Source organism: Dreissena polymorpha, chromosome 7 (assembly GCF_020536995.1).
Source record: "Dreissena polymorpha isolate Duluth1 chromosome 7, UMN_Dpol_1.0, whole genome shotgun sequence".
Taxonomy (NCBI): Eukaryota; Metazoa; Mollusca; class Bivalvia; order Myida; family Dreissenidae; genus Dreissena; species Dreissena polymorpha.
The window spans coordinates 25,310,790-25,334,507 of NC_068361.1; the positions used below are offsets into that span (position 1 = coordinate 25,310,790).

General features: G+C 35.1%; 1 protein-coding gene and 1 long non-coding RNA gene across 2 annotated transcripts in view; both read left to right on the forward strand.

Annotated features, from left to right (window-relative positions):
• Window positions 1–6,319, forward strand: part of LOC127837450 (glycerophosphocholine phosphodiesterase GPCPD1-like) — a 55,850-nt gene extending 49,531 nt beyond the window's left edge. Inside the window, exons 18-19 of the mRNA XM_052364575.1 lie at window positions 633–793; window positions 5,620–6,319. Coding sequence (XP_052220535.1) covers window positions 633–793; window positions 5,620–5,689 — 231 coding nt within the window. The 3' untranslated portion in view covers window positions 5,690–6,319. The remainder of the gene's footprint in view (window positions 1–632; window positions 794–5,619) is intronic.
• LOC127837452 (uncharacterized) lies at window positions 2,060–5,195 on the forward strand. Its single transcript, XR_008029290.1, has 4 exons — window positions 2,060–2,197; window positions 2,904–3,016; window positions 3,319–3,436; window positions 3,788–5,195. It is a non-coding gene; the product is annotated as an uncharacterized LOC127837452 (long non-coding RNA).
• Window positions 6,320–23,718: the final 17,399 nt, after the last annotated feature.

Sequence of the window (23,718 nt, forward strand, 5' to 3'; positions counted from 1 at the left end):
GGGGGGTCGGACTTGTATTCTAGACATGTTCTATACCTTGGGGACTGACATGTATTTTAGTCATGTTTTATACCAGGGGGTTAACTTTGAGTCTGATGTTATATTTTAGACCTGTTCTATACCAGGGGAGGGGGCAGATTAGTATTTTAGACATGTTTTATAACAGGGGGGGACGGACTTGTATTTTAAACATGTTCTATACTGGGGGGGGGATGGACTTGTATTTTAGACATGTTCTATACCAGTGGGGTGGGTGGACTTGTATTTTAGACATGTTTTATACCAGGGGGGGGGGGCGGACTTGTATTTTAGACATGTTCTATACCAGAGGGTAGATATTGTGTCTGATGTCATATTTTAGTCATTTTCTATACTAGGGAGGCATACATGTATTTAAGACATGTTTATACCAGGGGTTTGACTTGTGTTTTAGACATGCTCTATACCTGGGGATTGAACTTGAATTTTAGACATGTTTTATACCATGGTGTGGACTTGTATTGTAGACATGTTCTATACCAGGGTGATGCACTTGTACTTTAGACATGTTCTTTACTGGGGGGGGGACTTGTTTTTAAGACAGATTCTATTCCAGGGAGGCATACTTGTATTATAGGTATGTTCTATTCCAGGGAGTTGACTTGGTGTCTGATATCCTGGTCAATGAGATGTGGCTCATCAAATACATCAAGGATGCAGGCCTCGTTCTGTTTGTGTGGGGAGAGGGCTGTAACGACAAGTCCGTCATACAGGAATTCAAGGACAACAAGGTGGATGGGGTGATTTTTGACAGGTAAGAACCAGGGCCATGTATTATCGAAGATCTTATGACAGACGTAAGTTATGACTGAGTATTCAGCTGACACGATATAAGTAAATGATTTAATTTTTCTTGAAATACAGGAATGTGGTAAAACTTGAAAGATAATTTATCGAATATCTGAAAAAGACTCATCTTTAATGCTAATGTAACTTATTTATCAAACTTCGTAAAAACTGGCATCATTACTAACAGTTGTTGTGCAGTAATTGCTTTTATTTAAGACATAATAACGTTTCCATATGAGTAATTATTGTTTGTCATGTTTGTTAAATTTCAGCAGTTGTTTTACCTTTTTATGCCCCCAGTAGGGTGGCATATAGCAGTTGAACTGTCCATCAGTCCGTCTGTCAGTCTGTCAGCCTGTCAGTCTGTCAGTCTGTGTGTCCGTCCGAAAACTTTAACATTGGCCATAACTTTGCAATATTAAAGATAGCAACTTGATATTTGGCATGCATGTGTATCTCATGAAGCTGCACATTTTGAGTGGTGAAAGGCCAAGGTCATCCTTCAAGGTCAAAAGTAAAAAAATACAATCCAAGGGAGGTAATAAGCTTTTAAAGGGAGATAATTTCTAAACCTGCCAAATGATATATTGAAATTTTATTTCAAAGTGGCACAATAGGGGGCATTGTGTTTCAGACAAACACATCTCTTGTTATATTTATTACATACCTTTATTTTAATTATATACTGTCACATTTTTGATGTTATAAACACTTAACACTAACACAAACATACTGTTACATTCTCATGATTTGAAAACTAAGCTTTAATTTGTAAGTGTTATTCGGCCAATAAACAATCATGGGTTGTATTAAAATTACAAATAGTTGTTTATTGACTTACTGTATAAACCTTATGCAGGAAAATGGAACTGTGATTTTAGTCTCACAGTTTTTTCTTATCGCTTATTGTTTAAGTAAATGATAGTATTTTAAGTCATCTAGTGAATTACTTTTGTTACAGAACTGTATATGTGACGTCGTCAGCGAAAATCAGTCTTGTGTACGCTGACGTTTATGTCGGGAAATCGCGAGATAAAAATCTTGTACGAAAATGCGCTGGATATTTCGTCTTTTTCATACAATTTATTGGCTCATAATTTATGACATGCTTTGAAAATTTCCACAATATAGCATGAATATGTCCTTTAAACACTGGCACAATTGGTGGTTTGTAATCCGCTTTTTTAATTCAAATTATTCCCCTTGAAAGACACTGTTTCGCTTGTGCAGTTCACAGGTAGCGCAACCTGTCTCGTAGTGTTTATTTTCAATGGCTATTAAACGCTGTAAATCAAAATGACATCGTGTACTAATGGATGTCTTCAATCGAAGAAGGTTCGGAAATGATATTTCCACATGCTTAAAATAGGTAAGTGAAATATGTATGTGTATTTTGGCTTTGTGATTAATTTTCGCGACTCGCAAGTTTGACCCGGAAGTAAACTGTACGATAGCAACTGAATTGTTTACATGAAATGGTGGAAGATTTAAATTTGACTTTAAAATATCATGTCTCAATTTATTAACACCAACACTATTCCATGTGAAATTTCACAAGACCAGGACACTTCGTTTTTAAATTTAAATGATTTATCGAATGTAAATGAACTTTATTTTGAAACTTCTCACCCCGCTACTCAAGATTTGTTTGATGTGGTACATGAAAATGAAAGCACAGGAGTTTAAAATTCTATCAATATAGCTAATATAATGGCTTAAGAAAAAAAATATACCCCAATATAGTATAAGACTAGTCTTTATACTATATAGGAGTATAATTTTTTTTTATTTAGCCATTAGATTAGCTATATTGATAGAATTTCAAACTCCTGTGATGAAAGTGACCTTGAGTCAAACCATGATGAGTCTGATATTGATATTGATATAGAAGCTGTCAAAAAAACATCAGATACTGCGTTAATTGAAAAGTCTGAACTTCATGTGGCAGAAGCTGATAAACAAAACAAAATTTAAGGTTGACTTTTTAAATATGTTTAAGCACAAATTTAATTAATAATTTTTATTATAAAAAAAGTGTTATGTAGATAAATAACCAATAATTTGATATTCTACAGGTTGGGAAGTTACAGTCTTGGCGAACAGCATTCTCACTTTCAGTGTGACAACTGTTGCGGCCAAAATAAAAACAACATAGTCATCTGGTACCTTCTGTGGAGTGTTCTTGTAGGTAATAACAAGCCCTTAGTTATTGTGTTTCTGATAGCTTTTTTTAATGTTGAGAAATTAATTTAGCTAAACCTATTGTTAAAAATATTTGTTTGCAGTAATGCAATTGCAAAATGGTAAAGCATATTGATATGTAGTAAATATGTTAACAAAAAAATTACTCTGGTATCAATCCCAAAAGGAAAATTCTCTTAAAATAATATATTGAAATGAGTCAACATTTTTGAGTCAGTCAATTACTACAAAATACATATTCTAAATTGTAGCCTGACCTTTTTTAATAATTATTTTTTAACATTTCAGGTTTACACAGAATCATCACACGAAGCTTTATGTTGATAAGACATACAAAGTTTACACCAGATTGGCACTTTGGCATCTGGAAGTCAAAGTGGAGGAAAATTCCTTATCACAGTATGGTGTATGTGACCTGCATGATCCTTCTTGATGAACCTTGTTTGCATTTCCATAGGTCTATCCAGTTGTATAGTTCTGCCATGTAATAAAATATAAAAATAATAAAACATTAATCAATTAAAAATAGTGTGAAGGTACTTTATGTCTTGTAACAGGAAAATAAATATTCATTTTAATGGTTTCAGCTGTTTTATTGGTATGAAATTCTTGATATGGCAAACAAAATCCCATGCAAAATCATCCTTCAAACTTTGTAGTTTTCTATTACATCAACAACAACAACTAAATAATAATTTGATAATAGGAAAACTATATTTTGCAATTGTTTCTTAATTAAATGGTAATCTTGATACAGAAACTTCAATGCAGAAATGTTGTCTGATGTCGCTGCGTCTGTGGGGTTATCGTCAAGGACGGGCCACAACATCCCCCAGCTTGTGGGGGACTCTTCCAATCCTGTTGTTATCTAAGACAGGAAGGATTGCCTTACGACATTGTTTCACCACATAAAGAATGTCACCAAATTTCATCAATTTCCATGTGTCAGCGGAGCATCCCGGTATTGTGGAATGCAGGGAATTTAGTGAATCACCAGTAGTCAGAATCACTCTCAGGAAGGTCTCGAAAGTGAATGTTAATGTGAGCTGTGACAACCTGCCATAAGAAATGTTTGCGAAAGGGCTTGATCTGGACCATCAGTGGTATTTATTTGAAAAAATTCGTGAATTCTGTTGCATAGATGAACCAAAAACTTGACATGTCCGAAACGCGCTACTGGTGAGCAACAAAAAACAGACTGTGCCCCCCAAAAAAGAAGATGCATTAAGATGCGCATCTGATCTTCTCTGATGGTGCCACAACAATTACATACATCATGTATCAGTGTTTATTTTGGCCAAGGTATTGGGTGATATATTTTCCCACAAACAATGCAAAAAATCCTCTATTCCTAGGAAAGCTAAAACATGTATATGATTGCTAAATGTGTCAGTTGATACAGGTTTTGAAATGTTCAATGCAAACTTTTGTTGTTTTAATTGCACAAGCTTGTTTTCAAGTTTTTTATATCTCATATTTACAAAACAAAAATCATTTGTTCCATGTAGATCTAACCATGCAATTGTTTTCACCTTATGGACACAGACTGCCTATCAGAAAAACTGGAAAAAAATCAGTGTGAATATTGTATTTATTTATGTTTTACAATGAAAATCCTATATTTTTGTTTGTTTGCTACATTGTTTCCATAGTAACAAAAACAAACAATTTTTATGTTTAAGTTATTGTTTATTTTTTCTATTTTTCTCTATCAGAAATAATGATAATAATGATTATTTCATTTACTGAAACATTTAGTATCCAAGTGTACTTTCAACCAACACGTTTCAACGCTGTGTTTTTCCATTCTGTTGTGTTTGAGGTTACATTATACTTAAATACACATGTAACTGAATAAAAAAAGGAAATTGTTCATGGAACACACACATTATTGATTGTTATCGTTTAACTAGTTACAAAACAGTGAAATTAATGTTGTGTTTGCCTTTAAACAAACACTTGATTGAAAATACAATTCGTAGATTTATAAAAGGCGTGATTGTGTGCTCTGGTGATTATTTACATGTAGATTGGTTACCATAGCAACACAAATGGTACATTTTACATGTCCATAATGCTGTTGTCAGTTTATTGCACTATAAATATGTATTTGACTAAAGGAAAGATTATTGTTTTAATAAAACAATGTGCTTGTTGTTTGAAAATTTTCTTTGTTTTTTTGTATTAAATGATAACTTTTAGTGACGGTAAAATGTAGGGTTGGTCACTTTGGAAGGTCATAAAATTAGTTTTGAATGTGATAAATAAAAAATCTATATCATTTTTGTGAACTACTATGTTCAGAGAATCCAAAATTGCCAAAAAGTCAAAATTTGATTTTTTGAACACAAGACTGATTTTTCCAGCTTTGGTCACATATAATCTTTCAAAGTTTATGTTCATTAGTCAATACTTTATGATGTTTGTTGCACATAGTGTGTATCAATATAAAGTCAGCTCAACCATGTTACTGGTACTTTCAAAGCTTTTTCAAAATTCTACTACATTTGTTCACAATACTTGTTTACTTTTACACTTAAAAAAGATATTGGTCACCGCCTATTCTTTAATACATTATCACTCTTTCAGAATCGACTTCTACAAGACCGGTGAAAAGGAAAGCATTTTCAAAATAGAAGAAAGGCAAAAGTGCAAGTAGAGGGTGTGGTATCTGTCTGATGAATCTCACAGTTCAGGAAGGGAATCTCTCAACCAAATGCTTTTAGTTTAGTACATTTATTGTTGTAATAGAGACATGGTTTTATTGAATGGTCGAGTTACTCGCACACTGTTCTGGTTTTATGCTGTTTGCACGTAGCCATTTTTACTTTGGCTCTGAGTGGGAAAGCGTTAATCTCCTGGTGAGGTAATATAGATGTTGTTGTTTATAATGCTGCAAACATGCTTTTAGTGCTTTTAGTTATTGATTTTGTTGTAACTTATTCAAGTTATTTGATATTAATTATTTTTAAATTTACCATGGTGAAACGTCAAAAGCCTTATTTCCTCATTTGTACTATAGAGGTTCAATGTTATTTCTATGTTCTATTAAGTATTTATTATTTATTAGGTATTATTAGGTATCGTGTATGTATTTGGTGCTTATGTCTTTGATAACTTTTCACAGAGCTGGCGGCTAGCCTAGTTGATATTGCCCTTAACTGTCAACCCAGAATTCCTTACTTCACCCCTGGTCTCTCCATGTAACCTGTGTGTGATTGGGTCACAGCTTTTTATCTGTTTGATATGAGCATATTGGTATCATTACATTAAAGGGGCCTTTTCACAGATTTTGAAGTTTGTCATTAAATGCTCTATAGTGATAAATGTAAACATTGGATCTTAAAAGCTCCAGTAAAAAATCAAGAATAAAATTTAAAAAAGGAAAAAAAGTAGCCGGTATCAGGGCTCAAACTAGTGACCCCCGGAGTCCTGGAGTTAGTCTGAAGTAAAAACGCATTAGCCCTCTCGGCTATTCCGCCGGATATGCATAGTGCAAGTATTTTAAACCTTATGTAAGCAATCTTCGTAGTTTAGAAAATTTAAACGACAACAACAGAACTCTCCAAATTATTCAATCGTTTCGCGTTGCAACGCTTTATAATTTTTAGGGTTTTAAATCGTCAAAAGATACATATAATGGCTATATTGGACTATGGTAAATGTTCAGTATTATTGTTTCCTCACAAATATCATAACTAAAACGAAAATTTGCGAATCTGAAACAACTTCTTTCAATTTTGTCAATTTACCAAACCGTGAAAAGATCCCTTTAAGAGTAAAATTTGATTTAGTCCTGATGTGTCGAAATTACCCTCCAAGTGCCCAAACTTAATGAAAAACACCGTTTTGACTTGTAGATTTGCTAACGAACGTTGTTATCGTTGCCGGCATAACTCAAAACTTCAAGCGATTTAACTAAACGCGGCGGAGTGTAATCTCGACAGTAAGGGCTTATTTCAACAGTTAGCGGCTTATTTCAACCCTTGTCTTTGTAAGCTCATCTATTTTTTGAAAAAAAAAAAGAGCTATTGTTATCACCTTGGCGTCGGCGTCCGGTTAAGTTTTGCGTTTAGGTCCACTTTTCTCAGAAAGTATCAATGCTATTGCATTCAAACTTGGTTCACTTACTTCCTATTATAAGGGGACTGGGCAGGCAAAGTTAGATAACTCTGGCGTGCATTTTGACAGAATTATGTGCCCTTTTTATACTTAGAAAATTGAAAATTTTGGTTAAGTTTTGTGTTTAGGTCCATTTTATTCCTGAAGTATCAAAGCTATTGCTTTCATACTTGCAACACTTACTAACTATCATAAGAGGACTGTGCAGGCAAAGTTATGTAACTCTGACTGGCATTTTGACAGAATTATGTGCCCTTTTTATACTTTGAAAATTGAAAATTTTGTTAAGTTATGTGTTTATGTCCACTTTATTCCTACAGTATCAAAGCTGTTGCTTTCATACTTGAAACACTTACTAACTATCATAAGGGGACTGTGCAGGCAAAGTGATGTAACTCTGACTGGCATTTGGATGGAATTATGGGCCCTTTATACTTTGAAAATTTAAAATTTGGTTAAGTTTTGTGTTTTGGTCCACTGTACCCCTAAAGTATAATAGATATTGCTTTCATACTTGGAACACTCGCAAACTATCATAAGGGGAAATTAAAAGGACAAGTTGCATAACTCTGGTTGTCATTTTTACAGAATTATGGCCCTTTTTTGACTTAGTAACTATGAATATATGGTTAAATTTTATGTTTCGATCCACTTTACTTCTAAAGAATCAAGGCTATTACTTTCAAACTTCAAATACTTTCATGCTATCATGAGGTTACTGTACCTGGCAAGTTGAATTTTACCTTGACCTTTGAATGACCTTGACTCTCAAGGTCAAATTATTAAATTTTGCTAAAATTGCCATAACTTCTTTATTTATGATTAGATTTGATTGAAACTTTGACAAAACAACTCTTACCTGACATACCACAATAGACTCCACCCAAACCATCCCCCACGCCCTCCCCCCCCCCCCCCCCCCGAATCCCCCCCATTTTATTTTTAAGATCATCTCACAAATGACCACCACACCCTCACACTATACCCCGTCCACCCCTCCATCACCCCTTTTTTTATCCACCGCCAGAGGCGGAGGGATATTGTTTTGGCGTTGTCCTTCCGTCCGTCCCGCAATTTTGTGTCCAGATCCATATCTTTGAATCGCTTTGGCGGATTTCATTGAAACTTCGTATGAGTATATATATGCATAAGAGGATGATGCACGCCAAATAGCATTGTACACCGTCTGTTAAAAAAAGAGTTATGGCCCTTTGTATCTTGAAAAAATGCTTTTTACTATAGGCACTTTTGTGTCCGGAGCCATATCTTGGAAGTGCTTTGGCGGATTTCATTGAAACTTGGTATGAGTATATATATGCATAAGAGGATGATGCAAGCCAAATTGCATTGTACACCATCTGTTAAAAACAGAGTTATGGCCCTTTGTATCTTGAAAAAATGCTTTTTACTATAGGCACTTTTGTGTCCGGAGCCATATCTTGGAAGTGCTTTGGCGGATTTCATTGAAACTTGGTATGAGTATATATATGCATAAGAGGATGATGCACGCCAAATGGCATTGTACACCATCTGTTAAAAACAGAGTTATGGCCCTTTGTATCTTGAAAAAATGCTTTTTACTATAGGCACTTTTGTGTCCGGAGCCATATCTTGGAAGTGCTTTGGCGGATTTCAATGAAACTTGGTATGAGTATATATATGCTTAAGAGGATGATGCACGCCAAATGGCATTGTATACCATTTGTTAAAAACAGAGTTATGGCCCTTTGTATCTTGAAAAAATGCTTTTTACTATAGGCACTTTTGTGTCCGGAGCCATATTTTGGAAGTGCTTTGGCGGATTTCGATGAAACTTGGTATGAGTATATATATGGATAAGAGGATGATGCACGCCAAATGGCATTGTACACCATCTGTTGATTACAGAGTTATGGCCCTTTGTATCTTGAAAAAATGCTTTTTTCAGTGTCAAATATAACCCTTTTGTGTCAAGAAGCATATGGGCGGGGGATATCAATTCAACGAATTTGCTTGTTTTTTTGAAACGGTTAAAAAACAATATTTATTTTTATTATTTTATTTTTGAAATACCATCCAACCACCGCACCCAAGAATCCCCTCCCCCCACTCCCCCACCCACCCCCGAATTTTTGTTTTTGGGGGGGGGGGCCTTTTTTCCGCATTTTTGGAAGATAATGTAATAAATGACCACACCCCCACACTATACACCCCTCTTCACTCCACCCCTCCCTCCTTTGAGATTGAAATTGAGAGTCCCTTCACCTTTAAAAAGAAAATAGATGAGCGGTCTGCACTCGCAAAGCGGTGCTCTTGTTTTAATTTTCAACAACTGTTCTTATCAGTAATTTACATTTATCTCTCAAAAAATAGAATGTCACGATCTATTTAATGTCTAGTGTTAATTAGGTTGCGGTGGTATAGTGGATGTGGTGTCCGCCTAGCGATCATGAGCGACTGTCTCAATAAGCCGTTGGCATTTCTTAAATAAATAGGATTATACTAAACTAGTGTTAAAGGGGCCTTTTTACATATTTTCGCATGTTTTGAAGTTTGTCATTAAATGCTTTATATTGATAAATGTAAACATTAAATTTTAAAAGCTCCAGTGAAAAATCAAAAATAAAATTTTAAAAAGGAAAAAAAAGTAGCCCGTAGCAGGGCTCGAACCAGTGACCCCCGGAATTCTGAAGTAAAAACGCATTAGATAACTGAGCTATCCTGCCAAACATACATAAATTGCGTATTTTATACCTTATATAAGCAATCTTCGTAGTTTCACAAATTTAAACGACAATAACAGAACTCTCCAAATAATTCAATCGTTTCGCGTTGCAACGCTTTATAATTTTTAGGTTTTTAAATGGTCAAAAGATGCGTATAATGGAGGTTTTGGGGATTCCGATAATGACGTCACGTTTGCGCATGCTCAAATTTTGGCCGTCAAAACTGCGGCCATTTTGCTATTGTTTGCATGTGATGAACCGCATCGTGATAAGGTTACAATCATATTCGCGACCCTTTTGAAGAATAAAAAATACTCAGAACTTGAAATTCTTTCAGATTAAAGTGAATCCAATGAACGAACACAAATAAGGACGAAAACAAACAACAAATTGATTGAATTTATGTAATCAACATATAGAAACTGTTTTGAACCTATTTGTCTGTAAAAACTTGCCTTGTTACAGATTAACTAAATCCTCTTGATAAATGTAAATGCTTTTATTTAATTGTTCACACCAGTTTTGACACTCTTTGTTTCAGCATTTTTAACCCAGTGTTTAACTGCCCCTTTATCACAAACCGATTATCTCGATATGATCGGATACTGTCCAGACAATTACTATGAAAACAGTGTGTAATAAACCCAGGGACCTATACTTGTATGACTCTGTATGGGGTCTCTGCATAAACCACACGTGTCTGGTCATTAAACACAATTTATGATACCTCAATGTCATCTCTTGGCATATTAAGTCAAAAATTTAACAGTTGCTTTAATAAAATATTTGAAAATAGACATTTGTCCGAAATGGATTAACAGCTAGGAACTATTAAGTATATATATATTAGCCAGTTTAAACATAACAATAAAGTGTTTAATAACTATACATTTAAAATATTTTACAAATTTACTGCTACACAATTAACGTATTTAACGGGTACCTGCTAATGTAAACTCTGCTATAATGTGTAAAGATCGTGCGTTACTGCAGTGTTCGAAACATCATCATAAAAACAAGCAATCGCGTTCGGTCATTATACGGATATAAACTACTTGCGTAAAATAAATAAAATGTGTAGATTTATGGTATCATAAAATGCTAGATTTGTATCGCTCATTATCACAAGAGAAGAGCTTTCAATATACATGTACATGCAAAGACAGTTCAATTTGCACCATATTCAGGTGGTTTTTTTTCAATTGGAATGCTTAAATTTATTAATATTTTCATTCAATGTAAACGAAACGAAAATTCATTCACTGTAAAAGAAAATTAAAACTACATTTAAAGATTGAAATGTATTGAGCTATTTTAGGGCTTTGTTTTATAACTGATTCAATACACCCCTTACACTAAATTTCAATCTCTGATGAAAAATAACACTTTCGCATCCACACCACTAATAATACTATTGAAATTATTGTACGTTTTATAATTTTTGAAATATCATTTATTCAAGTCTTACTTAAAAAAGAATACGAGTATTTATAGTTTTGTTTTGTGAAATTGTAAGTATTAAGTCTTCCGACGACCTTTACTCTGATACAATGTAATTGGCCGCGATCGAGAAGTTGACGGCCAATCTATTTTTAGTAACGGAAAACCCCTCTTGTGACGTCACACAAAAACCTCCTATAGACCAGTTGACGAGTGACGTCACGCGCACCTGCAATGTTTAGACTCCGCCCACTGGTTGGCAAAACGAGGTGGAATTCATATAAGCGCATATAGAGAAGGTTGACAAAATCATCGCTTTTAATGATAATCATGAACATATCAAATATAATTTTACTAATTATGTCTATATAAAACATTAGCATGCAAGGGAATGTGTCTTGGAACGGTTATATTGTTGTTATTATTCGTTTTACTCACAACGAACTCGAGAGTGGAACACAATCTAAGAGCTCGATATGTGGAATTACCACACAAATCTCTCTACTTGGCACTTCTTCGCGACCATTTTTAGTTAAAAAAATCTCAGCAATTGAAATTCTTTCAGAAGAAATTTAATTTAATGAACGAAAACAAATAAGGATGAAAACAAACAACCAATAGGTCTATTTTCTGTACGCAACATAGGGTAACTGATTTGAACCTTTATGTCTGAAAAAACTTACCTTGTTACACATTAAATAAATTCCCTTGTTTAATGTAATTGTTTTTATTTAATTGTTCACGCTAATTTTGACACTCTTAGCTTTAGCTTTTATATCCCGGTGTTTAATTGCACCTCTGTTCATCACATACCGATTATCTCGTTATGATCGGATACTGTCCAGACAATTACAAAGAAAACATGGTGTCATAAAGTAAAACCCACGGACCTTAACTTGGGTCCCTGGATAAACCACATGTGGCAGACGATATATACATATATATATTAGGCATTTTAATCATAATAATACATTGTTTAATAACTAAACATTTAAAATATTGTGCAATTTTACTGCTACGCGAGTAAGCTTAAGTATTTAACGGGTAACGGCAAAAGTAAACTTAGCTATTACGTGTAAAGATTGTACATTACTGCAGTGTAAGCAACACCATCATGAACAAAGCAATCACAATAGGGTAAAACATAATTGCGTTAAATAAATTAAATATATGCATTTATCATAAAATGCTATAGTTTTATCACTCCCTATTACTAGTAAAGAGATCTCAATATACATGCAAAGGCAGTTCAATTTGCATACTATGCAGGGTTTTTTCCGTTTGTATGCTAAATTGTATTAATATTGTCATTTAATGTAAAAGAAAATCACCACAATATTAAAAATTGTAATGTATTACGCTTTTTAGGGCTTTGTTTTATATTAAATGCACCTCTGACACTATCGATCGGTGATGAAATATAACACTACCCACACCACTTACAATTATAATGAAATTAATACATTTTTATTATTGTTGAAATATAATTTATTTAAGTCTTACTATCAGAAAGAATACGGCTAATTTATTGTTTTGTTTTGTGGAATTGTCAGTATTTAGTCTTCCGATCACGTTTACTCTATGCTTATAACTAATTCGTATTTTTATGACGAGGAAATTTGATTTGTGTATATACATCTATTTGGTACTAAATATGATATGTATTTGCACTATATTTTAAGAGTTTTAATGTTTATTTCGGTCTTATTACCAATTTATTGACTAAACAAGAGCCCTTTATACATGTTTTAAGTTACTGTCACCAGTGTTTTTGCCAACCAGTGAGTGCGCATGCGCAGAAAATCCCGAATGTAAACAATAACATTCAACTGGTCTATATTAGACCATGGCAAATGTTCAGTGGTACCGTTTCCTCACAAATATCATAACTAAACCGAAAATTTGCGAATCTGAAACAACTTTTTTCAATTTAGTCAATTTACCAAACCGTGAAAAGATCCCTTTAAGGTGTCGAAATTACCCGACTTTGCTCTATACTATTAATATAAGAATTAGATCTAAAACGGTGTATTCTTTATCTCATTATTTTTATTTGCAATTTTGTTGCTATCAATTTTAAATGAAAATATCATATGTTATGAATCAGTCAAATCTTTGTTCACTTCTACCATTACTTAATTTTCATATTTATTATCATCCATGTCACCACACTTGTGTATTCTTGCGAGTTTGGTTGGTGGTCACCACACCGGACATGTGGGGTTTCCTCCGGGAACTCCGACTCCATCCCTCCCCCCCCCCCCCACACACAACACAAGAACACACCCAAAAATGAAAAATACTTCAGTAACAACGAAATAGCTGGACATTGCAGCTTTAATTAAAACATCGCCCCAGTTTTCGTGCGTCTGGTAAGTTAATGAGGTAGGAATGCTAGGACACACTCTGGATACACACGTTATGTAGGCTCTGACTCGAAATGCACACTATACGAAGATCACGACCAGAGTACATTACGTTCTCATTTGTCACTGTGCAATGGTCTGTTTCCTATAAGTGTATCTTTAGCGAATATCCGGGCAGCCGGGGTAAATTGTGTGTGTTCAACATTTTAACCTAGAAGGTCACAATGGCAGGTCTGCCCATAGATCCAGTCGTAAAGTCGCAGCGGGACCTATACAATCAATAATACACACCATTAAGAATACCAAGTCCGCCCGGTAAGCGCATTGAATGGTTCAAAGCTTAGGTGACCGGGTTCAATTCGAAATCCTAGCAGCATGTGAGTTCGGTTGATGGTCACCATACCGGACAAGTGGTGTTTCCTCAAGATACTCTGGCTTTCCCTCACAACAAAAGTCCATATTAAAATTAAAAGATATATGTCCGTGCTGTTATAATTCACAATTCGTCTTAAATTTCGCGCGTCTAGTAAACAAAAGTAGGTAAGAGTGCTGTTACACACTCCGGGTTCTAGGATTATGCATGGACGGACAACTGCTCCCAACCTCGGCGATCGTGGTTCAATACCCCCTCCATATCAATTGTTATATGATAACCATGTCAAACACACAGATTGCATTTCCTCTGCGTTATTCTGTATACATAAACGGCACAATAGTATATTGAAATGGAATAACATGCAGTCAAAATAAAACGTTCGAAATAGGAGCTTTACTTTAAAGTCGTCCCACCGTTTGTGAGTCTAGTGAATTCAATAGACATGAACTTTGGGACACATTGCCAGTCCTCGCATAATGCAGCATCAGTCACCAAGTGACCTCGGGAGGCGGAAAACTACAACGGGCGAGGCATGGTCAGGGGTGATAACCCCAAAAAAGGGTTAGGGTTAGGGGTCGGGTTAGAGTTAGGGTTGGGTTTAGGCTAACCCAAACCCTAACCCGACCCCTAACACTAACCCAAACCCTAACCCTAACCCTCTAACCCCCCCTTGCGCAATACCATACCATGCCTCGCCCGTTGTAGTTTTCCGCCTCCCAGTGACCTCAGGAGGTTGCAATGTTCACAAAAGATCAAATGCTCATGGGAAACTTTGTTTCAACAAATACATAAATGTGTCGCTTCTTTCCTTACGTGTCAGTATTTCAATGACAACGTTTAAATTTGCTCGGTATGTATGTAAACCCTGCACATGTTCTTGTTATTACCCAAATGCAAGTTCCGCTTGTTAACTCTGCACATGTACTTATTATTACCCAAATGCACGTTCCACTCGTTATCTCATTGGGTGCTTATTGTTAACTTGGTTAAAATATCGAATCATTTTCTGTATTTCGCTAGTTTAGTCTTTAAAAAGTTGAGGAAACTCGGGAAAATGGCTTATTTTATTGAGATTATGATATGCTGAAGAAAATCTTATCATTAGGTGTTGCCACCTGCACGAAAAAAATCGTATGAAATGATTTGCTACATGACTCGAAACATCGGAGTAGATCTGTTTTACCTGTAACGTAAATTAAATTTCGACACCTCTTTAACTATCGTGTCCACTTTACTGAATAACATTTGAAATATTTGAAATTTAATACCTCACATTACCCAAACATGGCTGTATATAAAAAACACGACATTATTATTCGATTTAAAGTTACCTCTCCATCTAACAAGAGCTGTCAGAAGACAGCGCGCTCGACTTTTCGAGTGCTTGAAAGTATAACGTAAGCTATCATGGGGATATTGTTCATATTCAATAAGGTCAAGGTAATATAGTCATATTCTAACTGGAAGAGGACCATAATTGAAACCTAATGATCGCTAATGTTTTAAAGAAGTGGGGCATTATAGACGATTCTGAGTTCAGGTATATTTTCCACAATCTGTTGAACATTTGTACAGACATAAAACAACCTAATAAGATTATATTTCAAGTTTGATAGCAATAGCTTGGGTGGGATGGTTGGACGGTCTTTCAAAAATAAAATAATTAAAAGTTGGTGTTTTTTTACCATGTTTAAAAAATAAATTATTTGTGTGTGTGTGTGTGAGGGGGGGGGGGTGGATGCCCCCTACTGCGCCGCTTTGAAGCCTTTGATGACCTTGACCTTTCACAACTGAAAATGTGCAGCTCCATGAGATACGGATGCATGACAAATATGGAGTTGCTATCTTCAAGATTGCAAAATTTGACTATTGACCTTGAAAGATGACATTGACCTTTCAATACTGAAAGTACGCATGCATGCCAAATATCGAGTTGCTATCTTCAATATTTCAAAATTTTACCTTTGACCTTGACCTTGAAGGATGACCTTGACCTTTCACCACTCAAAATGTGAAGCACCATGAGATACACATGCATGCCAAATATCAAGTTGCTATCTTCAATATTGCAAAATTTTACCTTTGACCTTGACCTTGAAGTATTACCTTGACTCTGACCTTTTACCATTCAAATTGTGCAGCTCCATGTGATTCCCATGCATGCCAAATATCGAGTTGATATTTGCAATATTGCAAAATTTGACCCTTGACCGTGAAGGATGACATTGACCTTTCACCACTCAAAATGTGCAGCTCCATGAGATACATATGCATGCCAAATATCAAGTTGATATCTTCAATATTGCAACAGTTATGACTAATGTTAAAGTTTTCGGACGGACGGACAGACGCCATATATATGACCTTTGACTTTGAAGGACGACCTTGACCTTTCATCACTCAAAATGTGCATCTCCATGAGATTCTCATGCACGCCAAATATCAAGTTGTTATCTTTAAAAAACTTGCAAAAGTTATGACCAATTTTAAAGTTTTCGGACGGACGCACAGACTAACGGACAGTTCTTGGGTGGGCGTGGTGGATGGTTTGGATGGAGTCCATTGTGGTATGTCAGGTAAGTGTTGTTTTGTCAAGGTATAAATTAAATCTGATTATAAATAAAGAAGTTAATACAATATAAGCAAAATTTACTTAACAAAATTGACCTTGAGATTCAAGGTCATTCAAAGGTCCAGTTCAAATTCAACTTGCCAGGCACAGTGCCCTCAGGATAGTAAAAAAGTATTTGAAGTTTGAAAGCAATAGCCTTGATACTTTAGAAGTAAAGTGCATCTTGACACAAAATTTTACAAATATTCAAAGTTACAAAAGTCCAAAAAGGGCCATAATTACGTCAAAATGCCAACCAGAGTAGTGTAACGTGTCCTGTACAGTCCCCATATGATAGAAAGAAAGTGTTCCAAGTCTGAAAGCAATAGCTATGATACTTTAGGAGTAAAATGGGCCAACACACAAAATTCAACCAAATTTTCAATTTTCTAAGTATAAAAGGGGCATCAATTCTGTCAAAATGCCAGTCAGCGTTACATAATTTTGCCTGCACAGTCCCCTTATGATAGTAAATGTTGCAAAATTATGAAAGCAATAGCTTTGATACTTTAGGAATAAAATGGACCTAAATACAAAATTTAACCAAATTTTTAATTTTTTAAGTATAAAAAAGGGATAAAATCTAAAATAATGCTGACAGAGTTATGCAACTTGACATACACAATTGTCTTGTTGACATAAAGAAGTATTCCAAGTTTGAGTTAATTATCTTTGCAAGTGTTTAATATATTTGACTTAATAAAAAAACTTTCACAAACGCCGACGCCGTGGCGAGTAGTATAGCTCTCTTTTTTTTTTCGAAAAGTCAAGCTAAAAATGACAAACTTACTTAGAATAGAACTAGAAAAACACAAACAACTTGAAAATGAACACAAATACGTTGACCTTTGATCGTGCGTGCGCATATCGAACAATTAATTGTTCACATATTTTTGTATTATTGAAAAATAACACAATACATACTTTTACTTATAAAACTGTATATTTTGAATATTGTTTTTAAATAATTTGTAATGATGTCATTTACACATAATTATTGTTCTGCACATTGACCAATGAAAGCTAATGCAGAATGTGAATTATGTTTTGTTTTATCCTTTAAGAATTACGTTCATTAACAGTTTGCTGAATGTAAATAATTTTCAATAAGCGTAAAAATATTTTGCAATAACAGATAAAAACATCATTCCGACCGGCGATCTGAATAATCCACCTTGACGATCCGTCTGATAAAATACTCTAAAATAAATAACATAAACGTAGTTGTTACCGATCCTGGACTTTCAGTCGGCTCAGGAAACATTTCTAAAGACCATTATGCCGACATCTTTAATGCAAGAGCATCAAAACCAGCTCCGGTAAGAAAAACTGTAATCTTTCGGAAACTACGAGAGATCAATATTAAAACATTTAAACAGGATATCACAGAGTCAGAAATACAATTTGAAAATATAGATGACCCTGAAACCCTTGTCCAAACTTATGATACTAAACTTTCAGTTTTGGTAGACAAACATGCTCCACTAAGAACAAAATCTATAACCCTGCGGCCGACTTGCCCGTGGTACACAGATGAGCTTCATGACGCTAAACATATCAAACGAAATTTGGAAAGAAAAAAGCTAAAATCGAGACTCTATATTGATCATGAAATTTATAGAAACCACTGCGCCAAAATGAACAAAATGTTGAAAAAAGCACGCGTAGATTATTATTCAGATAAAGTAGCATCCTGTGGCCGTGATCAAAAGAGCATGCACAAAATCACAAAACACTTACTAGATGGCCCATCTGAAATAGCTCTCCCGTCTGGCAAAACATCCGATGAGTTAGCACAAGATTTCAATAAGTTTTTCTTTAATCAAGTTGAAGGAATCATAAAAGATATCTCTGAACATGACCTATCTCAAGCAAATTCGAAACATAGTAATGATAATAACCCAACAGCAGAAACATGCAGTTTGACACATTTCCGTCCGACAACTGAGGAAGAAGTTGAAAAAATCATAATGCAATCCATAAATAAATCTTGCGAGCTTGACCCTATTCCAACCTGGCTCCTGAAAGAATGCAAAACTGAAATGCTACAAATACTGACAAAAATCATCAATCTTTCGATGGAAACAGCAAGTGTGCCATGATCCTTCAAAACTTCACGTATAAGACCTTTATTAAAAAAGCCCACCTCAGATACAGAAACACTACAAAACTATCGCCCGGTTTCGAATCTGCCATATGTTTCAAAATTATTGGAGAAAGATGTCAGCAAAAGAATAGATGAAAATTTGACAGAAAACCATTTAAATTCAGAAAATCAGTCTGCATACAGGACGTTTCACTCAACAGAAACAGCTTTATCAAAAGTTCAAAACGATGTCCTACAATCATTAGATAAGAAAAAGGTCACTGTCTTTGTAATGCTGGATCTCTCTGCCGCTTTCGACACTATCAACCACATAACCCTTTTAAGCCGCCTCGAACAACAGTTCGGCTTTGCTGAACAACCACTACAGTGGGTAGCTTCCTACCTATCTGACCGCTTCCAAACGGTGAGCATTAACGGCAAGGTATCAGAACCAGTGCTGCTGACCTTCAGCGTACCCCAGGGATCTGTGTTAGGCTCAACATTTTATACTATGTATATTAAACTTGTTGGGGAAATTTGCAAAAAAAAAAAAAATGGACTCGGGCATCACTTCTACGCCGATGTCTCGCAGCTCTACCTTTCCATTGAACCCACCGACGGAGCAGCCCAAGACGAAACACTAAATCGAGTTGAAAAGTGCCTCCACGATGTCATCTCGTAGACGAATACAAATATGCTCAAACTTAACACCGACAAAACCGAGGTCATAGTATTTTCAAGTCAAAACAACGCCAAGTACGTAGATGGGTAAACTATTAGAGTAGGGGACTCGACAATTAAACCATTGCAATACGTACGAAATCTCGGTGCTTGGTTTGATTCAAGAATTAACATGGAACACCATATTAATGCTATAAGTAGATCATGTTTCGGTCCCTTAATTATATAAAATCTCAATCATCATGAACTTATAATAACCCTTTTAAAGGAAGCATAATTATTTTTTGTTGTTTAACGTAGTACTTATTGTTTAAGTTTTAGATTTTATTGTTTCATTAATTGTTTTATAGCTATACAGGGTATAGGGTAATTTTATAGTGTCCTGTTGATCTTTCTAATCTATAGTATAGTATAATAGAGTAGATTTATAGTATAATTGAGTAGTTTTGATCGATTTCTTTTGAAACAGTGTTGCAAAATGTATTCGTTTCTGCGATACGTCAAATGTTCTCATGTAAAGCGCCTTTGAACGTGCACTCTTGCATGAAAAGGGCGCTATATAAATCCGGTATAATAAATAATAATAATAACGATAAGAGCATTTATTGCGTTCATTTTTTTTAAGTGTTACCGAATATTAATATTGTTACCGGTTAAAGGGGCCTTTTCACAGATTTTGGCATGTTTTGAAGTTTGGCATTAAATGCTTTATAATGACATTTGTAAACATTGGATCTAAAAAGTTCCAGTAAAAATCAAGAATAAAACTAAAAAAAGAAAAAAAAGTAACTCTCAGCAAGGCTCACACCACTGACCCATAGAGTCCTGGAGTAAAAGTCTACCACTAAGACCACTCGGCCATCCTTCCTGGTACAATGCAGAATGTATTTTATTATTTATAAAAGCAACCATCTCTCCAAATTATTCATTCGTTTCGCGTTACAACGTTTTATAATTTTCAGGTTATTAAATCGTCAAAAGGTGCATATAATGGCTATTTTAGAGCAAGGTTAGTGTTCAGTGTTACTGTTTCCACACAAATATCATAACTAAAACGAAAATTTGCGAATCTGAAATATTTTTTTTCAAGTTTGTCAATTTACTCAAACGGGGTTTTACTGGTAACTTTGGGAAATTGAGTCTGGTCTAATAGGGAATTTTTTATCGACAAAGTGGACAGACAAAGTGGACCGAATTGGGATTTTTTATCAACAAATATTGACTTATCAAACCTTCATTTTGAATAAACAGAATGTGTTTTAACTTGAATTAAGAGTCTGTTAACACATAAGCATTATTTTGTTTAACACATTATTTATATAGTATAATTAATAAATATAACTATTAAAGCCGGTCGAGTTGATATTTCTCACAACAATTTGGTTTTCTCAACTGACCAGAATTGATCAGTATTAGTCAGATACATTCTTAAGCTTAACTGTTCCATACTGATTTTCTCAAAAATTGTGCAAACCAGGGACCTATACAAACAAATAGGTCCCTGTGCAAACAAATGTTCTTCAGGCGAGTCCATGCCTCGAGCGATTCTCCCAAATCGATGGTTCTGGCCTTCTGTTAGTCGCACGATGACCTTTTGTCGTTTACGAGCTGATTGTGATAATTCTTGAGGCCTACTTAAACGCGGTTTCTCAATTGGAAATGGCGTTGTAAACAATGATGCAATGGTAACGTGGTTTAACACGTGACCCTCGCGTGTTTAAATTTAGATCATTTCTGTCCATGGATAGAAATTGAAAAGCCCTATCTTTGTATAGTTCTGGCTACCATAACTTTAAATGTCGCTTTTTATGATTTTTGACAGGCGCGACTTTATAGTAATGGACCAACCCCATTAGGAAAGTCAACCAGAAATTCCCGAAAAGTTGACAATTAACAAAAACGGGTCCAAAACAGCTTTTAAATGCAGTAATTGGCCCAAATCAACCACTTGATCGGAAAGATTGACATTTTTCGCATTTAACGGATATATTCTTTCAAAAATACTATCTTAAACATTAAAAATTTATCTATTCTGCTCTTACATATCGAGAAAACAGCGATGTGACATACTTTCTTGAAACGCGAATCTCCCGAGATTTCACGGTCATATGACGTTATTTCTATTTTTAGTAATATACCATGTGCTCAATTGTTTTCAAATTCAGAATGACATTTCCCGGTATTTAAGATTATTCTGGCTTGTTTTGTAAACAAATTGTAGTGTAAATACGAACTCAAGGTAAATATTATTTAAAACTACCTGATTCACACTGAAATCAGTCTTATAATCCGTCAGACGTAAGTTGGTAATCACAAAATATAGATTTCAGAAACGATAGTTATGTTTACAATTTCAGCAAAAAATATTCCCCGATGCAGTAATTTATATTCATTCACCAATAAACGCAGAAATGTATCCAAGAAAATGAGCATTCTTTGATTTATAGCGTGACATAAATATGTTACGACTCTGGTTGACTTTCGATACGGGGTTGGCTTCAGCGTACAGGTATGTCAATACTATATAAACTGTACGCTGAAGTTTCTTTAGCTAATCTTTGTACTGATTTTTGGCATTTCTTGACCGATTTTGCGCAATTTTTTTGCACATCTGACATAAATAACATCACATTTTGACTCATAATCACTTTTTTGCGACATGTAACAAAAATTGGAAAATATAACAACATCAACTCGACCGGCTTTAACTCGCCTGCTTATATATCCATTTACTTTAAAATTCTGCATTACAAGTTTTGCTAAATTGTCACATTATTTTATCTAAGTAAATTTGAATGGCATATAAAAATGTGAAGTCCACAACGCTTATTCGAATTTTAGTACATGCATAGCGTATAATTAGCTGGAAATCGGGACAAATCGTGGGAAATCGGGTCGTAGTGGAATACCCCTATAACTCGGGTACTAATGCCACAGTGAAAAGACGTTGCCATGGATGAATCATGCTTTTTTTATTTGATACCGTGTGCACCGAAAATGAGCCTGTCAGCTCTTTGATTTCCCGTGAGCACTCCGATTTCAAAATAGTCGGTAACACGAACTACGCGCTGTGCTTAACCGTGTCAAATTCTGTGCGCTCACGTACCCGTGTTGCCGTGGATAATGTCGGTATGAGGGACCACCCCTTTTTATTTTTGGTTAAATTACTAGACAATATAAGATGGGAATATTGTTTTCATAAAATTGTGCTTATGGATTCAAACGAGATACATGCGCAACCGGACATTATTTACGGACTATGATTCTTTGTTTACCTTGGATATGATATCAGTAACCATGGTTCTGATAAATTCAAACGATTTGAGTCATATCTGGTGTCTATATTCAAACGTAATTTGAGATGTCACTTATGCGAAGAAATGGAAATTTGTAAATACAAACTGTAGGTTGAACATGCGAATGTTGACTGATCAAAATCGCTTTGCAAAACCAAGACACTTCAGTTGAAAAACATAGAATGGCGGAGAATATATTATCGAGGTCAGTACTTGAAACCATTGAATTGTTGCTTATTTTTTTGCATGCACATTAATGTATGCTTTGTAATTATGAAATGATGCATTGTGAGGAAACAGAAGCCATATTTTTGTATAATGTCTGGCTGTCCTGTTAGCGCGATGGTTGGTACAAGCGCTTTTCACATAGGCGAACTGGGTTCAATCCCCGTTCACAGAGGCATGTGAGTTTGTTGGTGGTCACCATACCGGACAGGTTGGGGTTTCCTCCGGGTACACCGGCTTCCCATCACAAAACAAGCCCACACCCAAAACTGCTGTTTGTATTACCGTAATTACTCTATGTTTTCGGACACTCTAAGTTTTCGGACACCCCGTTTTTTAGCAAAAATAATTATTTTTCGTGACTCTTAATTTTCGGACACACGAGTTTTCGTCCATAATTAATGTCTCTAAGTTTTCGGACAGTCTATTTTACAGCGCTATTTTACCAAATTTCGGTCCTGTTTTCGATATCTAATGACACTTCGATCATGGGGTTTTACAACCAGATTAACATCATAAAACATGACAAACTAAATATTGACTGAAAACGAGATGTCTGAACAGAAACTTTTGACCAAGATCTTTCGACCAAGAATGTAATGTTTTTGAATAAACCCCAAGAGTAGAGAGCCAACAATAATATTAAGCTCTTTTACTTGTTCAGATGATGAATGTGGAGGTGGCTGATTGATTAATTTAATCGAGGTTGCTTCTCGATCAAATAAGGCATGAGTTCCTTTTTAAAGAAATTAGATCTGAATGCTACGTTTAACATCGTCG